At 41.7% G+C, this 21,407-nt stretch overlaps 1 protein-coding gene across 12 annotated transcripts in view; it reads left to right on the forward strand.

Moving 5' to 3' along the window:
* TNIK (TRAF2 and NCK interacting kinase) overlaps positions 1-21,407 on the forward strand; it is a 399,091-nt gene that overhangs the window by 357,987 nt on the left and 19,697 nt on the right. For 6 of the 12 annotated variants that reach the window (XM_017346916.3, XM_017346917.3, XM_017346918.3 and 3 more), the window contains 8 exons: positions 1,900-2,084; positions 10,242-10,371; positions 15,553-15,717; positions 16,827-16,938; positions 17,142-17,228; positions 17,738-17,908; positions 18,365-18,508; positions 20,949-21,083. In XM_017346916.3, the coding sequence (XP_017202405.2) occupies positions 1,900-2,084; positions 10,242-10,371; positions 15,553-15,717; positions 16,827-16,938; positions 17,142-17,228; positions 17,738-17,908; positions 18,365-18,508; positions 20,949-21,083 (1,129 nt within the window). The remainder of the gene's footprint in view (positions 1-1,899; positions 2,085-10,241; positions 10,372-15,552; positions 15,718-16,826; positions 16,939-17,141; positions 17,229-17,737; positions 17,909-18,364; positions 18,509-20,948; positions 21,084-21,407) is intronic. The other 6 variants (XM_017346919.3, XM_017346921.3, XM_008266489.4 and 3 more) reach the window with 1 other exon arrangement.

Raw genomic sequence — 21,407 nt, forward strand, 5'->3', positions numbered from 1 at the left:
TACACTTCACTTTCTTCTCCATTTAATAAAGATTAGCATTGGTAATTGTTAAGAGGAAATAAGTCAAAAGCTGAAATCCAGACAGTAGCTTTTCAAATTTTGAACTATCGCTAAAAAAAAAAAAAAAAAAACCAGAAAAAAATCCGTAGTGTTCTAACTATGGGGTAGTTTTCCCTTTCTTTATTAGTATGCATTATATTTCAACACCATTGAGTCTTTTCAGTGCAATTCTATTTCCGCTTGCACAGGTGAGGCGACAACACCTGTTGAAGCTGAGAGCATCTGTGTGAGCAAGTGTGCCAGTGTGTAAAAGTCCTGCAAAGCATGTTTGTGTAGTGAGTGCACAGTTTGAGTTTTCAAACAATTACCTTTTCCAAGGGCTTCATGCAAGTAATTCAGGGCAAATTTCAAAGTCACTATTGCTTTCCCTCTGATTTCTATGAAATTAGAAAGAAATGAGCCCTTCACTTAACACCTTGAACTTCGTAAATGTCAGATAAAATATGGGAAGCGTTAACTCGCTTAATTTTAACCAAAATAGTAATGTCTGGCATCTAGGTGTCAGTGGAGAAACACAGTAGTGTTACTGTCTTCTTAGAATAAAATCACAGTTATGATTTCACTAAACACATGTATCAGTTTTGCTTCTCACCAATTCAGATAGATTATATAACATCATCTAGATCGCCTAGATTGTGCTGATCCCGCATCAGGTAAATTGAACAAATACATTTCTGGATTGAAGTAAAGAGAGAATATGGCCTTAAGACAACTGGGATTTAGTATTTTTCAATGAGTTTCTTTCTCCCTAATCCCCTGTCTCTCACCGAATGCTCTGATTCCCACATGGGTCCCTAAATAGGGAGAAATGGTAAGACCAATGTCCAATTGCCTTGTCCTCACTTGCATGCTGTGTGCCATGGGCAGTTTAACCCATGTGAAGTAGAGCGGCCGTGCTCTCGTAGAACTGCTTCTCTCTCCCTGCATTGCTCTGAAAGCATGTGCAATCAGAGGCAGTCAGACTCTGCACAGTGCCTGCACTCTGCCTGGTGACCAGATACTGCCTCATCACATCCATAAGGCTACAGGTTTCATCATCCCCATGGACACTGGAAAGTTGTCTCTTCCTTTGGGGGTTTGCACATTTGTTGCAGTGTTCTGCACCAGGGTTTCTGATTGGGAACCGGAGTTGAAAACAAAAGAAAATGAAGCTCCTATCATTCTGGAAGAGGACTCTTTGATTTTTCTTTTTTTGTATTTTGTTTTGCTCTGTTGTTCCTCTTGATGAACTCAACTCTATGGCTGTAATTGTCAGTGGCACTAGGCTTTGGGTGGGCCATCATTTGATTCAGTGCCTCTGCTCTCCAGGGAATGATGACACACCCAATGAGTCATTGTAGTAGCTGGAACCGTGGGGATTACTCTATTCTGTGACTGATCCTAGATTTTGGTACAGTAGTGATCATAAGAAGGGAGAGGCCATTGCCATGGTATGGGCAGGAGCCCCAGAATCCTGGGGAACAGTTCCTAATCCCATGCATTTTCCCATTAACTCTGAGACTGACCAGCTTCACCTTCCCAAAGTAAAATGAGATCCCACTGTTTGCATATATGTGTATGCACACAACAGGCCTACACATACATACACATATATATTCAGAACTCAACAGTCAGTCTCGCCATGGGTTTTGAATGGAGTTTTAATGGATTTCATCTTTCTTTTCTAGCTTCTACACGCTACAAACATTGTTCCCTTCGTTCCATGCAGTAACTATGTTTGTCACAGTTGTATAGAGAGCTTCTTTTTTCTTGTTGCTTAAGCTGGAGCACTGACTTGCTGAGAGATGTAGCTTTGGTCGCATCTACAACTCCTATGCTGAGCAGGCTTTTCTTTTGTAGGATCTGACGGCATTAGCCAAAGAATTAAGAGAACTTCGGATTGAAGAAACAAACCGCCCACTGAAGAAGGTGACCGATTACTCCTCCTCCAGTGAGGAGTCGGAGAGTAGTGAAGAGGAGGAGGAAGATGGAGAGAGCGAGACCCATGATGGGACAGTGGCTGTCAGTGACATACCCAGACTGATGTAAGAGGACTGTTTTCAACATAGACGAGGATGGGCCTAGAGGTCTCTTTTTCAAAAGGGGCAAATAAGGGTTGGCTCTGTTGCTTAGATGGTTAAAGCACCTGTCTAGCAAAAGGGGCAAATAATGAGTCTAATATAAGCACCTATGTGGGTCTCAGATGGGATAAATTGGCTTTGGGGATTTGGGTTTCTGTTAGAGCAGAATACTTTCATGATGATTTTTCTCACAGACACAGCATTATAGACCATGCACTGTTTACCTGCCTCTTGCCATCGGACTGACTGTCCCTTTGGTGGCTCCGTCATGGCTCTTTACAGCTGTAGGGTGCACAGTGCCAACAGCCAGGCATGAGTAATCACAATGACATCTAAGAATGACCCTGAACTACTCATCTTGCATCATCGCCACTATCACCAAAACACTGAGCACAATGCACTTGGCAGCGTGGGTTAGCATGCCAGCCCAAGAGTCAGGTGTCAGATAGTGAGGAGGTGAAACTCTCAAGGGTCTGACTTAATACTCACTGTTGCAATTTCCTGCCTTGTCCCCTTTGTTTTGTCTCTAGTTTGATCTTTTCTTCCCCCGTAGCTTGTGTCTTGTTCTCATAATTTGTCAATGTCTGTGTATTTGCATCTATATTTATACCTACCTGTATTCCCTTAGTAGTGAATAGCCTTGACTTTTTCCTTTTCTTTTTTCTCTTACTGGAGTAGATCCTACAGAAGAACCTATCTCTATCCTTTCTGCCTTCTACCCCAGATTAGGCACAGGTGCACTGCCCTGGTTTACTGTAACCCGGACAGCATAAGATGCCAGCTTTCCAAGTCTCCTTTTTGTTCACCTCCAAGTCTTTGGCTCGGCTGCTAGTGTTGATCCCAAGACCACAACCCTGTGTATAGGGAAAATGCCATTTCAGACTGCAAAAACTGTTCAGCAGAGGTTGGAGAAGCAGGACAGGCCGGTCTGCAGGGAGTGTCATCTATTGATTAATGATCCTTACGTTGAGGCAGTTCTTAGAGGCAAATCTAATTATCATAGCAGAAATCTGTAGTTGTTAGTTTACTGATGATTTCCCAGCTATTGACACTCAGAAATGTGCTAAAATATGACATTTTGAAACAAACTGTTTTAAATTGCTCTTTTAACAGCACATAAAAATGTCCTAGAGGCAAAATCACTAACCAGAACATTTCTGCAAAAAGGCACTAGCCCTTTCAGTATTGTCTTGACTCAGCATTACCTCATTCTTCTCACAGATGTTCTGAATTCCCTCTGGGCACTGAGCACACAGCTACCAGGAGAAAGTCAATTGTGAAATTAAGATTGCTAGAACACTCACAATGTGTTAGACACCCAACCAAACGCTTTGAGAAATTTAGGAAGTACATACGTGCTTGTATTCTGCCTTCCCAAAGTTTATATCCTAGTTGGAGGAAAACAACATTACACCTGGAAAACTGCAGGCTAAAACCAGCATTTGGAAGAATAACCATTGGCAGTTTGGAGGGAACATGGCGTTTAGTTTTAAGCCCTATTGTATTTCTGCAATGGTGTTCATCCCTGTACCTCCAAAGGCAGGCATCTCTGGGCCTCTTCCCCAATGCAGAAATAATCTACTTTCCCAAGATTTCCAGAATAGACCATGCTGGACTTCACTCTACTCTGTGGCACTCTCCTGTCCCCTTAAAATTCACCTGTTCACAGCCCAGCCCATACAGGTAAAGTCTGTTCCCTCTCCTTTCCTGTCACTGTATCTTGTGTTTATTCCTGTATATTCATGAAGTGTCTTGAATCGGGATTTTTATTATTATCATTATGCATTTGTCTCCCTCTCTGAGTTGTGAGATCCCCGAGGGTAGAGACTGTGTCTTCTACATCTCTCTACTCTCTACTTTTGCATGGTGCGGGATTAGAGTGGGTTTCAGTGACTGTGATTCACATTTAGCTGCTCCGAGCTGGGATTGCAAGTCCTGACTTTGGAAGAGTTAGTCTAATACAAGGGAAAGGTGTGCGTGCAAGTGACTGGCAGCAAGACAGGAGAACGCAGGGCGATGTTAGCATCTCAGGCAGAAGAGTTGAAGTAACGACACACAAGGTGTTTGCTGGGAATGTAGGGTGCATGAGGAGCAGAGGGGACCTGGACTTGTGAAACCAGAGAAAGAAGCGAGCGCTTCGTGGTGCAGCCGCTGGGAGCTGCTGAAGCTGCCCTGAGGTGGGGAGTGACATGATCGGGGTTGTGTTTGAGAGACTTATTTCAGCAAGATGCTTTGGGAAGGGGGCAGCCAGAGACTGGTAAAGAGATTCACAGATCTACTACTGTAATCCAGGTCAGAAACAAGGTGATCATGGAAGGCTCATCCCGGAAACTTGACACAGTTCTTGAAGAAAGGATAAATTTTAGATAGACAGACAAGATCATCCATTAAAGAACATTTAATAGAATTTATATAAGAATAACATTTAATTATATGAGATACACTCAGAAAGTGGAAGGAAGCATATGTACTTATTCCAGTCTGGTAAATACTATGCATGTGTTTTTATATGCATATAAAATGTATACAGTCTGTTTTCCAACATGACAATTGCATGCCAAACAAATTTCACACTATTAAAAATTCATTATAAAACAGTTGCTCCTTAGATACAGAGTATTTTGGCATTAGAATGTTTCTCATATACATTTTCATTACCTTTATTTTCTGTTGTTAGTGTGAACTTTATATATTGTGCTATATATTTACAGAGCAGAAAATGAAAATAAATTGCAACACATTTCAATATCATGAAATGTAAACAAAAGAGCTTCTCAGAAATGGAGTCCCAGTCACTCAGAAAAGCAGCTGTGGATTCTGATTTTCAAAGCAGTTGCTTTTTTTCTTTACACAACTTCACACTTACTGTTTAAAGTATAAGCTAAAAGAGTGCACATAACTAAGTTTGTGTTCCAAACACCAACTGCACCAATTCCCAATGCCTTTATTCATAGAAAAATTCTAAGTGGAGGGAAACTGACAAAAAACTACAAAGGTGGTAACCTCTGAACTATACAGCTATAAGGAATTTTAATTTTGTTCATATCCTCAGTTACGTGATGGGCATGTACTACTTTTCTAATTAGAGGGAAATAATAGCTTCATAGAATAGAAAGAAGGCAAGGAAAGACAGGTAAGCTGGTTTGCAGCATCTCAAGCAAACCAAAGAGGCATCCTTTTGTATTAGTAACTTTTCTCAAGTACCAGCACACGCCTTAGAACAGGCCATGTAAGGTGTGGTCTTGACTGTTGGGGTGGCTACCACTACACAGTCTTACAAACCGCCATCTGGACAACAAAAAGCCACATAGCTTTGAGTTTCCTCATTTTCATTCTTACTACAAGCCATGGTTGTGACCCCCCTGCCTGCCTCCCAGCTACCAGGGTGCTCACTGTCCTTGCCTTGGGTACTCTTGGCTCTCCCCGCTGTCGTCCAGGCTCTGGCCGGATTAATGCTGAGGAAGGGTGACTCTGGCCAGGCTCCATCTCTAGTTTCCTACAACCTTTTGCACCCCTGGAGTCCGTGATTTTCTCTAATAAATGCTCTGGCCAGACCTCCTCATCAACCTAAAAGGCCTTACCTCTGTCTAATATTACACCTTTCCTTGGAATGATCTACCCCTGTCTCATTTATTCCTTCAGTTTGCACTGTATTTCAGTACATCTGTTATGCTTTAATGTACTTATGAATCCTCACTTCCTTAGTTTTGGAACTTTTACTCAGTTTTTATATCCACAACCCAGAGCCAAACCAAGGGCCTTCAGGTAGCAGGTGCTTGATAAATGTATAGTCAATTGAATTAAATCAATACCTCCAGGAGCACAGTGACAAATCCAATTAGAGGAAATTATTGTTTTAAACCTACAGCTTAATTACAGTAAATTTACAACAGTGTTCCTTCTATTCAGTAGAGGTTTTTGTTTTGTTTTGTTTTTTATAATCTTTATAAGATTTTGGACAACTAATTTTTCCTATCCAGTTTCTGTATTGGAAAAGTAAGTTTTAGCACAAAGGATTGCTTTAATTGAAAAATGTTGTTGTTTTCCACTAATAATTAGCATCTTCCAGTCATAGGGTATATATGTCTTAAGGATTGAACAAATATTAGAATATTAACTTCCATAGTTTTTATTGTAATACTATTTTCTCTCTCCAAGGATCTCATCCCAGATACTGTATTGTATTATATTTAATTTTCATAGCTCCTTAGACTTCTGGCTGTGATAATTTTGAAGACCTGTCTTTTGGATGAACTTGGCAGTTTTGAATAGTCCTGAGCAGACATGTTGATAGATGCCCCTGTGTTGGAATTTTTCTGATGTTCTCATGATTACACTAGGGTTATGGGGGCCCCAGAGAAAATATGACATTTTGATCATATCATGTCAATTGCACATCCTGTTAACATGAGTAATGACTTTTTAGCGTTCACCTTGATTGACTGGCCAAGGCAGTGTTGAAGTTTTCAACTGTTAAGTGACTTTTCTCAACTTCTCCTCCCTCCCATGCTATACTCCTTAGAAGAAAGCCACTACACACAGCCCATACTTAAGGAGTGGGGGAGTATGCTCTCCTCCTTTAAGACTGGGATATCTACATAATTTATTTGGGATTTTTCTTCATTGGAGATTTGGCTCTTTTTCATTTGTTAATTTATTCAATATTTATATCAGTATAGACTTATGGATATTTATTTTGTGCTTTGTGCTATGATCCAATATGAGGGAGCTTCTAAAAGCTCATGGAAATTGAGTTAAAATATACGATTATTTGGCTGCAAAACTTTTTCCAATCTATGAATGTGAGGGCTCCTCAAAAGGCATGTTACAAAAAAACTATTCATGGCTTTCAAAAACTTTTTGCAGCAAGATAAACTTATCTTTTAATTTTTCCATAAACATCTTAACATCTTGAGGTACTCTTGTACATGGTTTTTTTTGTTTTTTTTTGTTTTTTTTTTTGTTTTTTTTTGCACAGATTGTTCCAGTTTTGACCATGAAGGGCACTTTCAGTTCTTTCCTGGCCCTCTTTGACATCCTATCATGTACATGCACACATACATGTGTGTGCATTGGGACACTTCCTTGCCTTTTTCTTTTAAAGATTTATTTATTTATTTGAGAGGCAGAGTTACAGAGGAGAGACAGAGAGGGATCTTCCACCCACTGGTTCACTCCCCAAATGGCCACAGTGACCAGAGCTGAGCTGATCTGAAGCCAGGAGCCAGGAGCTTCTGAGTTTCTGAGTTTCCTATGTGAGTGCCAGGGGCCCAAGCACTTGGACCATCTTCCACTACTTTCTCAAGCACATTAGCAGAGAGCTGGATTGGAAGAGGAGCAGCTGGGCCTTGAACCAGTGCCAATATGAGATGCCAGCACCGCAGGTGGAGGCTTAGCCTACTACATCCCAGCGCCACCCCTACACTTACTGGCTTTCTGGTGCTACCAGATATTCCAGGCTCACTTTACATATTTTTTGTACCAGTCTTGAAATCATTCACTTCTTCAAGGAACCCAGATGCCTTTTATTTGGAGAGCGATGATAGAAACCAATGTCTGGGCCCTTGTTGTGCTCATTGCTAGTACAGTGTCATTTCTTCCAGTCCCTTTTGAATGAAAGCAAGGAAATATGTGTACATATTAACCCATGTATGTGTACATATCAACAAATATTTATGTAGCCACCTGTGTCTATGTTAAGCTGAACATGAGTTCAGTACTGACATCTCCAACACTAATCCATTACCACATGGCTCATTCTAAACCACTCCATTACTCATATGTAGATTGTGGCTCCTGTAGTGAGAAACCCACTGTTCACCTCCATTGACTTAAATTGCTCACTTCCAGTATATATATGTATAGAAATGTGGACTAATTAACCCATGCTGTCGTGGAAAGCAATTTCTCAATGTTGTCCACTAAGGTTACATCTCTAAGGTTACTTAGGCCAATGCCTTTTCTCCCATTCTCTTACTGGAGCTGTGCATCCATTTCTAATACAGTCAGATTCTCTTGTCACTGTTCACTTTTCTTTCCTGAGAAATCTTCACTGATTTTTCCTTTCTAGGTTTTTAAATTTTGTATTGAATTTGTATATGTTTAAGACATACAGTATGTCTTTATACACACATATAACATGAACTTTCTTTTTAAAACTACTTTTCAGTTTTACACTTAGTGATGATTTTTGGGGTACACTGAGAACACTTAAATTCTACTCCTAGCAAATTTCAACTAGGCAATGGTACAATATTACTGTATGTGGAAAGCATTTTCCTGTCACATATATGAAGACAGTGATTTTAAAAAAGGTCCTTTCCTACTTCTGCCATTTTGAGCAACTCTTAAGCAATCATAGATATGATTAAGGTTTTCTTGCTTTAAAACATTGAGAGAGAATTGAGCATGGTAGGAATAGGTCATCTTGCAGCTTCTGGAGATTGGTGTGGGTTTTACATGCACCCTGAAGTATTGTCTGCTTTCAGTGGTCTTTGCAAATTTGCCTACTCTAATGTCCCACAAAGTTCTGTGACATATCTCAACATACTTCTTGTTATCCTTTAATAACCACCTAAATTATTTTAGTATATCCTAGGGAACTCAGTGCCAAAATTATTGCTTAAATTATAAAACAGCAAAACTTAACATGAGTTGAGCCGGCGCCACGGCTCAATAGGCTAATCCTCCACCTGCGGCGCCGGCACACCGGGTTCTAGTCCCGGTCGGGGCGTCGGATTCTGTCCCGGTTGCCCCTCTTCCAGGCCAGCTCTCTGCTGTGGCCCGGGAGTGCAGTGGAGGATGGCCCAGGTGCTTGGGCCCTGCACCCCATGGGAGACCAGGAGAAGCACCTAGCTCCTGCCTTCAGATCAGCGTGGTACAGCCATTGGAGGGTGAACCAATGGCAAAGGAAGACCTTTCTCTCTGTCTCTCTCTCTCTCTCTCACTGTCCACTCTGCCTGTCAAAAACAAACAAACAAACAAACAAACAAAAACAAAAAAACATGAGTTGTAAAGGACATTTTTAACATGCTAGTAATTATCCTTGTAGCAAGTCACTCATCAATTCACAGGAGAGACAGGTTTTGACAATCAGCTTGGATGCAGTCTCTACTAGCAACCTTGAACAACAGCTTTGACTGAGCACACCTTGAATGATCTCATAAACGTTTAGTAGGTGCTCCCTGCATTCCATGAACAGTGCTTGGCACTGAAGATGCCACTGTTAACACCACCTGACTGTTGCAGGGGACTGTGATGGGTTTAGAGTCCCTAACTGCAGCTTAAAGGATGAGCTGACTTGGGGATGTAGAGAATGGAAAAGAACCTTTCAGGGAGAGAAGGCAGACTAAAGTCACCAGAGTTTTTATAGTATGATGGGTATAGGAAAAAATTGTAAATTAATGCTGAAATATTAAATTATTCCTTTGAGTATCTTCCCCAACACATCAGTTCCACCCCATACTTAGATGTACACAGTCTACTGTTCTATTTTAGCAGTTTCAAAGTTAATGTGTTGTTGTACATTTCCTTGTGTAGATTCACCCTCTCATCTTCCTGCCTTTCTGTTTAGGATGAAAATCTTTGAACTTCTTCTTTGAAAAATATCTTCTGCCCCTGAAATATCATAAATCTTGCATATTTAACTCTTGTTTTGAATCAAGTCCTTTGATTGGTAGTATCCAAGATGTCAGAGACATTTTTTCAAATATATAAAAAATACTCATAAATGAATGATATAGCCAAAGTTAAATTAACACACATAAGAAGTAATCCTTAAAACCTTTCTTTTTAAAAGCCATCCAATTACTTGAGTCATCAACATGGTCTTCCAAGGTCTGCCACCATGTGGGCGACCTGGATTGAGTTCTTGGCTCCTGGCTTCAGATAAGCCTGGCCCCAGCCATCATGAACATTGGAGGAGTGAGCCACCAGGTGGGAGCTGTGGCTCTTCCCCCTTTCTTTGCCTCTCAGACAAATTTTTTTAATTCATAGGAGGTATACTTAAAGTCACAGAAGCATACTTAAAAATATTTAAGATAAATTTTAAGTATATTCTACCACTAACATGGTGTTCGCTAATCATACAATGGCCATGAATATTGTTCCCTCACATCTCAGACCAACAGGCACTCCAGGGAGCAACGAGCAGTACAATGTGGGAATGGCTGGGACGCACGGGCTGGAGACCTCTCATGCGGACACCTTCAGCGGCAGCATTTCAAGAGAGGGAACCTTGATGATCAGAGAGGTGAGTTGGTGTAAAAACTGTACAGGAAGTTATGTTTCTGAAGTGGTTTTTATATCCATGCTTTCACAAAATGCTTGTGCTGTGGATTTTAAGCATGGTGAATGCAGGAGAAACCTGTGCTTCTAAATGGTTGGGTGATTTTAATTGTCTACCACCTTCTTTCTTCTATGGTTCTGCAGTATGACTTAATTACATTAATCCAAATTCTTCAGTGGGAACTATACAATTTGGAATGTAGAATTTGAGCCTGAGGATATAAAATTGTCAAACCCAGATGTTCCTGCAACAGGAAAACAGAAATGAATGGTCTCTGAATAGCATCAGTAGTTTGTTATGTCTCCCCCTGCATCATGGTTTTATCTTTGTGGATTCCGTGTAGAAAATGTTTAGTAGTTCCAAGAAATGGTGATTTCATCTAGGTGAATTAACACTAAAAAGACCCTTTCGCTGCTTTGGTAAAGTAACAAAGAAATACCCAGATCTGCTTTACATTGCACCTTAGCACGCTGGGTGAGTTGGTTGGTTTTACTCTAGGAGCATCCTTTCGTTTGGTGGGAGGCACACATTCCCTTCATCTGTCCTGCCAGCATGCAGCGACTCCCCACTTTGTCTGCCAGCTGCTTAGGTCCCTGACAAATGGGAGCCCATCTTCTTTTTTACTTTATCCTAATTATGTAAGTTTGAGAACAAGTCTTTACTTGCCTGGAAAATAATAGCTGATAACAATGGACAGATTTTACTTGCCCTCTCCTTTCATCTGCTTTATTATGCACAAAATTTTATAAATAATAATATTACACAAGTTAATAAATATAAGCATTCAATAAATGTTATGGATCTTATTTTACTTCACTCAGTAGGGCTGAAATTCTCCTTTGACTTCTAATCACTGCCCGCTCTTCCCTCTGACACATGTGTCCTCTGTAATTCTGCCTCTTCAACCAGGAGGGAGTTGGGAAACACTAATGGCAGGTTTTCTCTCCGTAAAGACAGAGGGTATCTCACTTCTGTAGGGAGGAGAGCAAGTATAGTTTTCAGATGAATAAAAGTCTTTGAAGTAATAATTGGCAATGGGACTATAACCAGAAAACTAGTTCACAAAGCAACTTAGTAGGATTTCATTTTATGGCCTGTTGAATCTTTCAAATAGGCTTTAAAGACTCCTTCCACATACGCCTGGAATGAAAAATGGACTTGGCTACTGAAGTTGACACTGTGTATTTCTGGTGTGTAAATCTCCCACAGTGGTGAATGGATGATTTCAATGAAAGTGTAGAGGGCTTCTATCATTATAGCTTTTCACTTGGGAAAACAGGGAAAATGTTCTGGAATGAGTTACTCTTTGAAGAAAAGAGAGTCCAATTTCTAATGTGATGTAAAATTTTCTCAGGTCTTTATGACAGACTCTGTACCTCCAAGTAGACATTTGGAAGTGCATTTTCAGTTCTGTTGCCAACAACTGAATGACTCCATATTGTTTAAACCACTCCCTATTCTATGAACATAATCAAGCACTTTGAAAATAGCATTCCTCAGTGTCATACATGAATTTGGTCTATTGAGGATTCCAAAGGCTTTGTCCTCTGTTTCCAAATTGTGCCTTTTCCAAATGTGAGTTTTGAAAACAACAAACTATACTCATCAGAGTTGGCCAGAAAAATGGAATATTTACATATAGAAAGATGTTTATGTGAGGAAATGGCTCCTAGGATCAGGGAGGCTGAGAAGTCCAGTGATCTCCTATCTGCAGGAATGCTCATCACATAAATCCCAGCTGAGAGTCTGTGCGGAGATGAGATGTTCCAACTCAAGAAGGGAGACAAGAAAAAGGGGGTGAATTCTGCCTCCTGAATTTTTCCATTCAGGCCCATAAAAGACTGGTTGATGCCACTTTGGAGGGGCATACTTCTGAATGCACCAATTCAAGTGCTAATCCCATCCAGAAATTATGCTTAATCTGGCCATTCCATTTCCTAGTCAAACTGATGTAAAATTAACCATCATACAAACCTTGAGTAGAAATTCATTAAAACTACATGTATTAAAAAGATTAACACTGGTTAAAGTATATCCCTGAAAAAATAAGAAAAACTCATTATAACAAGATTTAGCTTATTGCAGGGTGCCATTAGTTCAGTGCCCTAAGATGAGCATTAAGGACTCATTCAATTCATCATTTCTATGGGACTAGATTTCATGGTTCTGTAAGACCACACTGGCTCTACTACCCATAATCTGGTCAGATGTACAAATATCCCTGCCCTCTTGTTCTACTTTTCTCTATCCTTCAGACCCACAGAACCATGCCTTATTCTAGTTCTAGAACATGCCACACTGGCTATGATCCAGCATGTTGTCCAGGGGGCCCATCTGCTGAATAAACTATTCTCCCTTCCCCACTGCTGCCCATTTTTCAGCCAGCAAATCCCTGTAGGTTTGGGTCAATCTATTCTTATCAAAGCCTCTACTGGGACTCGATGGACCTCTGTTCATACCACCTTGCTGGTGTCAGCTGGAATCTCATCAGTGTAAGTCCATCCTACTAAGCCACAACACTAGCTTATCAGTGTTCTTTTGGTTACAAGTAATAAGAAAAAGAGCCCACTTAACACAGCTGAAGAAAAAAAAAAAACAGCAAGAAGTGGGCAGGAGAAGAACCATAAGAAACAGGGGAACAGAGGTCCAGAAGTATTTCATGGAAAGAACCCAAAAGTAAACATAGAGCTGGGCCCCTGTGTCGAACCGGAAACTCGGAAATGATAGTACGGGAAGTCGGGCAACTTCTGGTGTGCATGTCCTGACTTACGCTGCCTGTCTCTCCTTATCTTATCCCTGCCTGCTTCCATGTTTCTCCTCTGTTCTCTCTCCATAGTGCAGCTTTCTCTTCCTTGCCCCCCTTCCTTAATCTCTGGTTCCCCTCCCTCCATTACAGTCCAGTTGTCAGCAGAAACTGACCAGTGTATCTCAGTTCTGATTTTAAACTCCATTGGAGGCTGGTTCCACTTGGCTCAGGCATCCACTTTTAGCCAAATCCACTAGTACCACAGTGCAGCCCAGACCACATGAGCTCTGCTGCCAGATATCTTGGGTTCAAACCCGGAGTTCATCCCTTAGAAACCATGTCATTCTGAGAAAGTTAATTGAAATTTTTGTGCTGCACTTTGCATCTATCAGATGGGGATAATGAGGGCCACCTCCTGGTGTTGCTGTGAGGATCCAGTGGAATGCCATGTATAAAGTATTTAGCACGGTATCTGACATAAGGTGATGTGTAAACCGTCTTTGTGCCTATCCCCATGGCAATTGCGAGTGTGTAAAGAGCAGAGATGTGATCATGTTGTTGGCTTCTGCTCATGAGGTCCTGGAAGGCAGGGCTGATGCTCACTTAGCTCTGCATTTGGGAATACCCTGCCAGGCCAGGTGTGTTTCAGGGTGCCTGGCACACTGAAAGTGTCTGATAAGAAGGCACTGGTAGAATGAGTTGAAGGCTGCTGACTCCAAAGTGGGCAAATGCAGGGGTTAATGATGGAGGTCAGATTTTAAATTTTTTTCTCTTCCCCTCACTGGCCTCTTCACGTCTTTCTTTAACAACCAATGAGTCCAGATCAGGTTTTGCTTGGCTCGGAGCAAAATGCTGCTGATGACAGACCAAAGACTTCCAAAGAGACCATGTGTGATTTATACTGCTGGGAAGTTGAGTGAACATGTTAAAAAGCTTTATAGTATTTGAACAGGAGTTAGGAGGAAGGAAAAACTGCCCAGTCTATGTAAAATCAGGGACAGCATGATAAATGAGGCCTGAAGTCAGTGTCACTGAGATGAAATGTTCAGCTGCTGAGAAGAGGCGCCGGCATCAGCTACAGGTGAGCACTGTGGCAAAGTGAATCCAGAAAAAGGACGGTTTGCAGTCTGGGAGCATGGAGCCAAAAACACAGAGGATGCCAGGCCTTCCAGTTATTTCTCAGGCTTCCTGCTAATGTCAGTTACAGGCACCCTTAGGAGCTAGTTAGTCTGTTTCATCTCACTGAAGGGGGACAGGAACAAAATGCCTCCTCTCTCTGCCAGCCAGGGGCAGATGCAGAGCTATCATCGCAAGCCAGAACAGGCTCCAGAAAGAAGACACCAGGCCAGTGAGATGGTCTGCCCATGCCAACCCCAAAGAGGGTAGGGCCACTGCCTGCCTTATTGGCAATTAGCCCATGTTCTGCAGAATGCTTTCTATTTAGTGGTCTTTAAAAACTCTGGGTCAATGAATGAATGACAAGAAAAGGCAGAGAGAGAAAGCAATACTTAATCTGAGGGAAGAGACATCTCTAGGGTAGGGGTTTCCACACTGGAAGGTCATGCAACGCTGTAGGTAAAAATTTTAGAGCATGCCCCATGATACAGTATAGTGATTCACAAATCATGTTAGTCCCACTGCACTAACATATTAGATACATTATCAAATACTTCTACAAGATGTTAAAAAGGGAGGCTATAAACATTTCAGATGCTTTGCTGTTCCTGATGACATTTTTTACTGCCTACATCACAAATCATCTCCGTTCCTTAGTAAAAGGTTCAACATTAATGAAAGTGGATACAAGCCAGTATCTTCAAATAGTCTTCCAGATCACGTCAGTGTTTTTTGGAACTCACGTTCGATCTGCTTAATCACTGTTTTGACCTTGTGAAGAGCCTGTAAATTGAATAACGTTGCCTCTGTATTTTCTTGGAAGACTCTTGTGCATGGATTATTAGTATTTACCCGTGGCACTGCTGCTGCTTCTCAGCAATGTGTTAGTTTATGTATAGTTTTGTTTCTTCTTCTGGTATTAGGGTCTGTAAATCCAGTTAATTAATATCACCCCACACATCCATTCAGGGGAAGAGGAACTCATAAGTGTGGGTTCTACTAAGTCTTCGCACTTTGTGCTGTCCCTCTCTCCCCAGACGGGACTCCCCACACACACACCGTATGTGACCCCTGATGCCCCTCAAACAGAAGCACAAGGCCTCAGGGCCAATTCATATACTAAATATTAGCATGGCTTACTTTCTCTTGTCTTCATAGGTTATCTTCCCATACCCCAGCGGGCTGATTTGGAGCCCCCTAACACCCATGCTGTGTGAAGGGTGACATCTTTCGATGGCCCTTTCCTGCCTTTCTGATGCCCCCCATGTGTTCTGCCCCCTCAGACATCTGGAGAGAAGAAGCGATCCGGCCATAGTGACAGCAATGGCTTCGCGGGTCACATCAATCTCCCAGACCTGGTGCAGCAGAGCCATTCTCCGGCTGGGACCCCGACTGAGGGCCTGGGGCGTGTGTCTACCCATTCCCAGGAGATGGACTCGGGGACTGAAGTAGGTACTGGGCGATAGCCCCACGGTTCTGTTCTTCAGCGATTCTCAAACCTGGTTCTCTTCAAAAACAAGGTCTTGGCAAGCCCCCTTGAAACATAGATGGCTGGTTTCTACCATGTTCATGGAACTGCTCGTGTGGATATATAGAGAGAAACCATCAAAAACTCTCACATACCATCTGGACCAAAATCTGTTTTTACAGATGAGAGGACTAACACTCACAGAGGTTCAGTGACTTGCCTAAAGCAAATAGCTGTTTCGTCACAGAGCTGAGGCCAGAACTGGGACCTCCTGTTTTCCAGGACAGTGACAGAAACCTCAGGTTTTAGCAATTTCAAGGTCAACAGTTGAGGTTCATATTTATATGAATTTTGTCGAACTATGTTTTACTTGAATAAAAGGAGGTTTAAATGATTTGCTTATGAAAAATAAAAACAAATAGATGGGTTCTTAGCATATTCAAATTCCTGGACTCCAGGTAGTGTGAGAAGGGAGAAGTGAGGTGTCTTTCCTGTAAAGAACAGACACAGGAGCCAGCGCCACGGCTCACTAGGCTAATCCTCCGCCTTGTGGCGCCGGCACACTGGATTCTAGTCCCGGTCGGGGTGCCGGATTCTGTCCCGGTTGCCCCTCTTCCAGGCCAGCTCTCTGCTGTGGCCAGGGGGTGCAGTGGAGGATGGCCCAAGTACTTGGGCCCTGCACCCCGTGGGAGACCAGGATAAGCACCTGGCTCCTGCCTTCGGATCAGCGCGGTGCGCCGGCTGCAGCGCGCTGGCCACGGCGGCCATTGGAGGGCGAACCAACAGCAAAAGGAAGACCTTTCTCTCTGTCTCTCTCTCTCACTGTCCACTCTGTCTGTCAAAAAAAAAAAAAATTTAAAAATAAAAAAATTAAAAAAAAGAAATTAAAAAAAGAACAGACACAGGAGAAGCTATAGAGTAACCATTACCAGGAGGAGCTGGAGAGGTGCCCACAATGATTGGGGGGTTGGTGCGTGAACAGTGGAACAGACCTTGTGATCTGTTGAAAGCCCAGCAAATATTGTTACGTTGTCTGTTCCTGCAGTATTCATTTATCTGCTCTGTTTGGTCTTCCTGTTTATTGACTAGTATGGCATGGGGAGCAGCACCAAAGCCTCCTTCACCCCCTTCGTGGACCCCCGAGTATACCAGACCTCTCCCACCGATGAAGACGAAGAGGATGAGGAATCGTCAGCTGCAGGTAGGCAGAAGGCCCCAGTGTTTTAGAAACAGCTTGATTTCTTTCTGACAAAGCTCAATATAGAAATTAGTCATCAGTTCAATAATTAAGCCATTTACTGCTTGGTCCTGGTCTTAAAAAGGAAGATTTTGTGGTTATTTTTATAGAATTCCTAAAACAAAATTTTTGTTTCCTTTTTTTTTTTGTTTGTTTGCTGCTGGTAGGAAGCCAGAGGTATCCAGGAACCCTAGGAAAAGTTGTTCCTCAGAGACCTGTGAACTTACCACCTATTTCCCAAAAACAGTTTCTGGGTATAATTCTATGCACGCAGTAGACACCTAATACTAAGTGCGTGTTGAGTTGTGCTGAGTTTAAGGTGTGTGCTTCCCACCGTGAAAAGTCTGGCAGATTTTAGAGGATGGGCTTGCTTTCTAGACTTCTGCAACTAACTAATCATCAAAGTTATCTCAGGCCAGTTTTTTAAGTGATGTTGAATTTCAAAAAGCAAGATTTCTTGCATATATTACAAGAGGTAGGGAAGGTGGATTTACTTTTTTGAGATTATTATCAGTTCTCTAAACATGCCAAGTAATGCTTATGTCTATAAGCCTGTCTTGCTAGTGGATAAAATACTGCTTCTACGAATGACTTATACTTCATGCTACTAAAAATAAGTGAAAAGTAAATGTAGTCTCAGAGTGTATGTGCCTTTATTATAACACGCACTAAACAGGAGAAATAGTGTTTTGAAGCCCCTGCTCCGTTTCTCCATTGGTTATCTTTAAGATACCACTGATTTCTCTGATTCTTTTTCTCAAAGCTCTGTTTACTAGTGAACTTCTTAGGCAAGAACAGGCCAAACTTAATGAAGCAAGAAAGATCTCAGTGGTAAATGTGAACCCAACCAACATCCGGCCTCATAGCGACACACCAGAAATCAGAAAATACAAGAAACGATTCAACTCAGAAATACTCTGTGCGGCTCTGTGGGGTACGTTGGTGCTTTATTTTCTCTTATTTTACTACTCATTAATGAGCTGACTCTCAAGCATGCAGAGCCTGTGGATCTCACCATCAGAGTGACACTGGTTGAAGGGGGAGTCTTAAGGAGAGTCAAGAAAGAGGCGATTGTTCCAGAAAAAGAACACGGGCATGGCTGTGCCTTAGGCTCCTTTTGACAAGGAGTCTCTATACAGGGTAGTAAACAGCTAGAGGCAATGAAGGCTGCTACTGCTTCATTTAAAAAAACCTTGTAATGTCATTACCAGAGGGACAGTGATATAATTACTGTGCAAGAACTTCTACTTCTACACTCCCTACTGTAGCACCTGCTCGCTCATTGATTTATATTTACAAGATACAGTTTTTTATGCTTTATTGGGACCACGGAGGCAGAAGGCTTAAAGCCCTTAAAAGTCAGTCTTGGGTTACTTCTTAAAATTTGCAGGTGTAAACCTTCTGGTGGGGACTGAAAATGGCCTGATGCTCTTGGACCGAAGTGGGCAAGGCAAAGTCTACAATCTGATCAACCGGAGGCGATTTCAGCAGATGGATGTGCTAGAGGGATTGAATGTCCTTGTGACAATATCAGGTATGTTACCAGGATCACCACATTCTCCAGGTTGGCATAGGTGGGCAAAGCAATCACCTTGTTTCCAAAGAAACAGGAAGCTCTTCCATTCCCAGTCAAAAAGCAACACAATAAATTATAGCAGTATAGCCAGAGTGAGAGCGCTGGAGTTTGACTTCCAAAGAGAGGTCTTACTTCTGCATTAAAGCTAAATTATGTAGAAATCTTTTACAAAGACTGTATATTTATAGGCATTTACTGTTGTCAGGATTTGGTAAGCATGACTCTACTCAGACATTGTTTCATAAGGAGGCAACACTGGGCTCCTGGGTTGAACTTTAAAGAAAGTTTAACTCCTTGAGGAGCTGTACTTCGGTTTGGAGAAAATGCCTTCACTTGATCCTATAATTCCTTTCTTATTTTTTTAAAGATTTATTTATTTATTTGAAAGGCAGAGTTACAGAGAGGCAGAGAGAGAGAGAGAGAGAGAGAGAGAGAGAGAGGTCTTCCATCTGCTGGTTCATTCCCCAAGTGGCCACAATGGCCAGAGCTGGGCCGATCCGAAGCCAGGAACCAGTAGCTTCTTCCAGGTCTCCCATATGGATGCAGGGGCCGAAGGACATGGACCATCCTCTACTGCTTTCCCAGGCCATAGCAGAGAGCTGGATTGGAAGTGGAGCAGCCTGAACTCAATACGGGATGCCAGCACTACAGGTGGCAGCCCCAATTCCCTTTTTCTTTTAACTTTCCACGGAATGCTTAGCATTTTCAGCTCTTTTTATCCACCCCAAATAAATTCTTTTTGCATTATTATTGGAGTTCAACTCTGTATAGTCCTGCCTTCTGGTTAATTGCTGTCTTGACTGTTATAATACCAAATCAAAATTACAGCCACCGATCTGTCAGTCACCTACCAAGAGTGTAAATACTACCACAAAATTCACAGTTAGTCTTGATTATGTTGTTCGTGCCGCTTCCCCCTTCTTAAGCGTGTAACCATTTCCATTTCCTCTTACCATGAGGCACAGATGGGGAATGGAGAAAATGAAAATAAGACCAAAAGATTCTTGCACAGTACTGGCACCCCTGCCTACCTAGCTATCAGGAGCCACACATGGCTTGCAGCTACAAAAATGAATAGTAACACAGTGATTCCCTTCATTTACATTCTGAATGTGCTCCTGTCAAATCCAGTGTGCAATGCTTTAATGAATTCTTTTCTTCTGATACATGTCACATCTGTAAAGTATAAAACATCTCTAAAGCTGAAGAGAAATCAAAAGACAGCAATCTTTTTTTCTTTTTTAAAAAAGATTTATTTATTTTTATTTGAAAGGCAGACTTAGGAAGAGTGAGAGACAGAGAGGTATTCCATTCACTGGTTTACTCCCCAAATGGCTGCAATGGTTGGGGCTGGGCTATGCCAAAGCCAAGAACCAGAGCCTCATCTGAGTCTCCATGTGGAGGCAGGGGCCCACGTACTTTGACCATCTTCTGCTCCTTTCTCAGGAGCATTAGTAGGGGACTGGATCAGAAGTGGAGTAGCCGGGGCTCTTAACTGGCACCCGTATGGGTTCGCAGGTGGGGCTTTACCTGGTATGCCACAGTGTAAGCCTCAGTAATTCTTCAAGATATAAAACCCACAGGCTCAAATTTCTCATTACTTTGGAAGAGCCACCCCAGTGGGCATTTACTTTTCTGGGACTCAGACAGTCTAATGGTGTAAAGTAGCCTTTGTTCCACATATACTCTTCAGTATTATCTACATGTTTTCTTACCATCCTGTGAATTCTTTACTCCAGGATCATGCCGCCAAAGGGGACTTTTGTTTTTCAGCTTTGCATCTGTTTTCTCTAGTTGTTGTTGTTGTTGTTATTCCTTTCAATGGTTTCAGTACCCTCACTTGTCTAGTACTGTGTTCTGAGCCCAGATTACCTTCATAGAACTTGTTTCTCTATCTCCTTTTAAAATTGTCTTTTTGTTAGTTGAATAAAGTAAAACCACTCCAGTTGTTCACATTATGGCAACAGAGGAAATAAGACTTTATTCATTAACATCTGCCATTGATTTAAGGGATATTCAGGCACACAAAAGCATACAAACATGTCCAGTTCTCAACAACCCTCAGATGATGAGATTTGGAATGTTCTGGAACTCTGATCACTCTTTGCAGAATTAGGTCCAAGTTCAGCAGATACTTCCCTTTGTAGCAAGGAGAAAGAAGAAGAAGGGCTAAATACATACTTTAATTCTGTGACTTGTCCAAAACTTTTGTTTTAACCTCAAGTCCTGGGAAAAGAGGCCACTATAATGAAAAATACTGCGGACACTGGTTATTATGACTTTAAAAACACACATTACCGCTTACATTCCCAAATAAGAATAAATAACATAGAGGTACAGATTGGTGAAGGGAAAGATAGTATAAGGACTTGAAATTAAAACTCTATTTTTTCAACAGGAAAGAAGAATAAGCTACGAGTTTACTATCTGTCATGGTTAAGAAACAGAATACTACACAATGACCCAGAAGTAGAAAAGAAACAAGGCTGGATCACTGTTGGGGACTTGGAAGGCTGCATACATTACAAAGTTGGTGAGTCTCGAGACACGGAAGTATAATTTTGGTGTGTCTACTAGTCAGAATCATTCAGTTAAACTTTACTCTGTTTTTTTCTGTTTGATGTATGTATGACCAGTTTCATGTGGCTGGAATCTTAATTATACTCATGTTATTCCCAAAAAAATCAGATGATGAAATTCAAAGAATGCATTCAGATACATCCTAGGCTCCAGTTTGAACCTTTATATTTAATTCCTCCCAAAGACCCATTAAAATGACAGTAAAGGAATAAAAACACCATAAACCTTCAAGGACAAAGAGGCTAAGAGAAGAAAAGCCAGCAAACCAGAAATGTCA

The sequence above is a fragment of the Oryctolagus cuniculus genome, chromosome 4 (genome assembly GCF_964237555.1).
Source record: "Oryctolagus cuniculus chromosome 4, mOryCun1.1, whole genome shotgun sequence".
NCBI lineage: Eukaryota > Metazoa > Chordata > Mammalia > Lagomorpha > Leporidae > Oryctolagus > Oryctolagus cuniculus.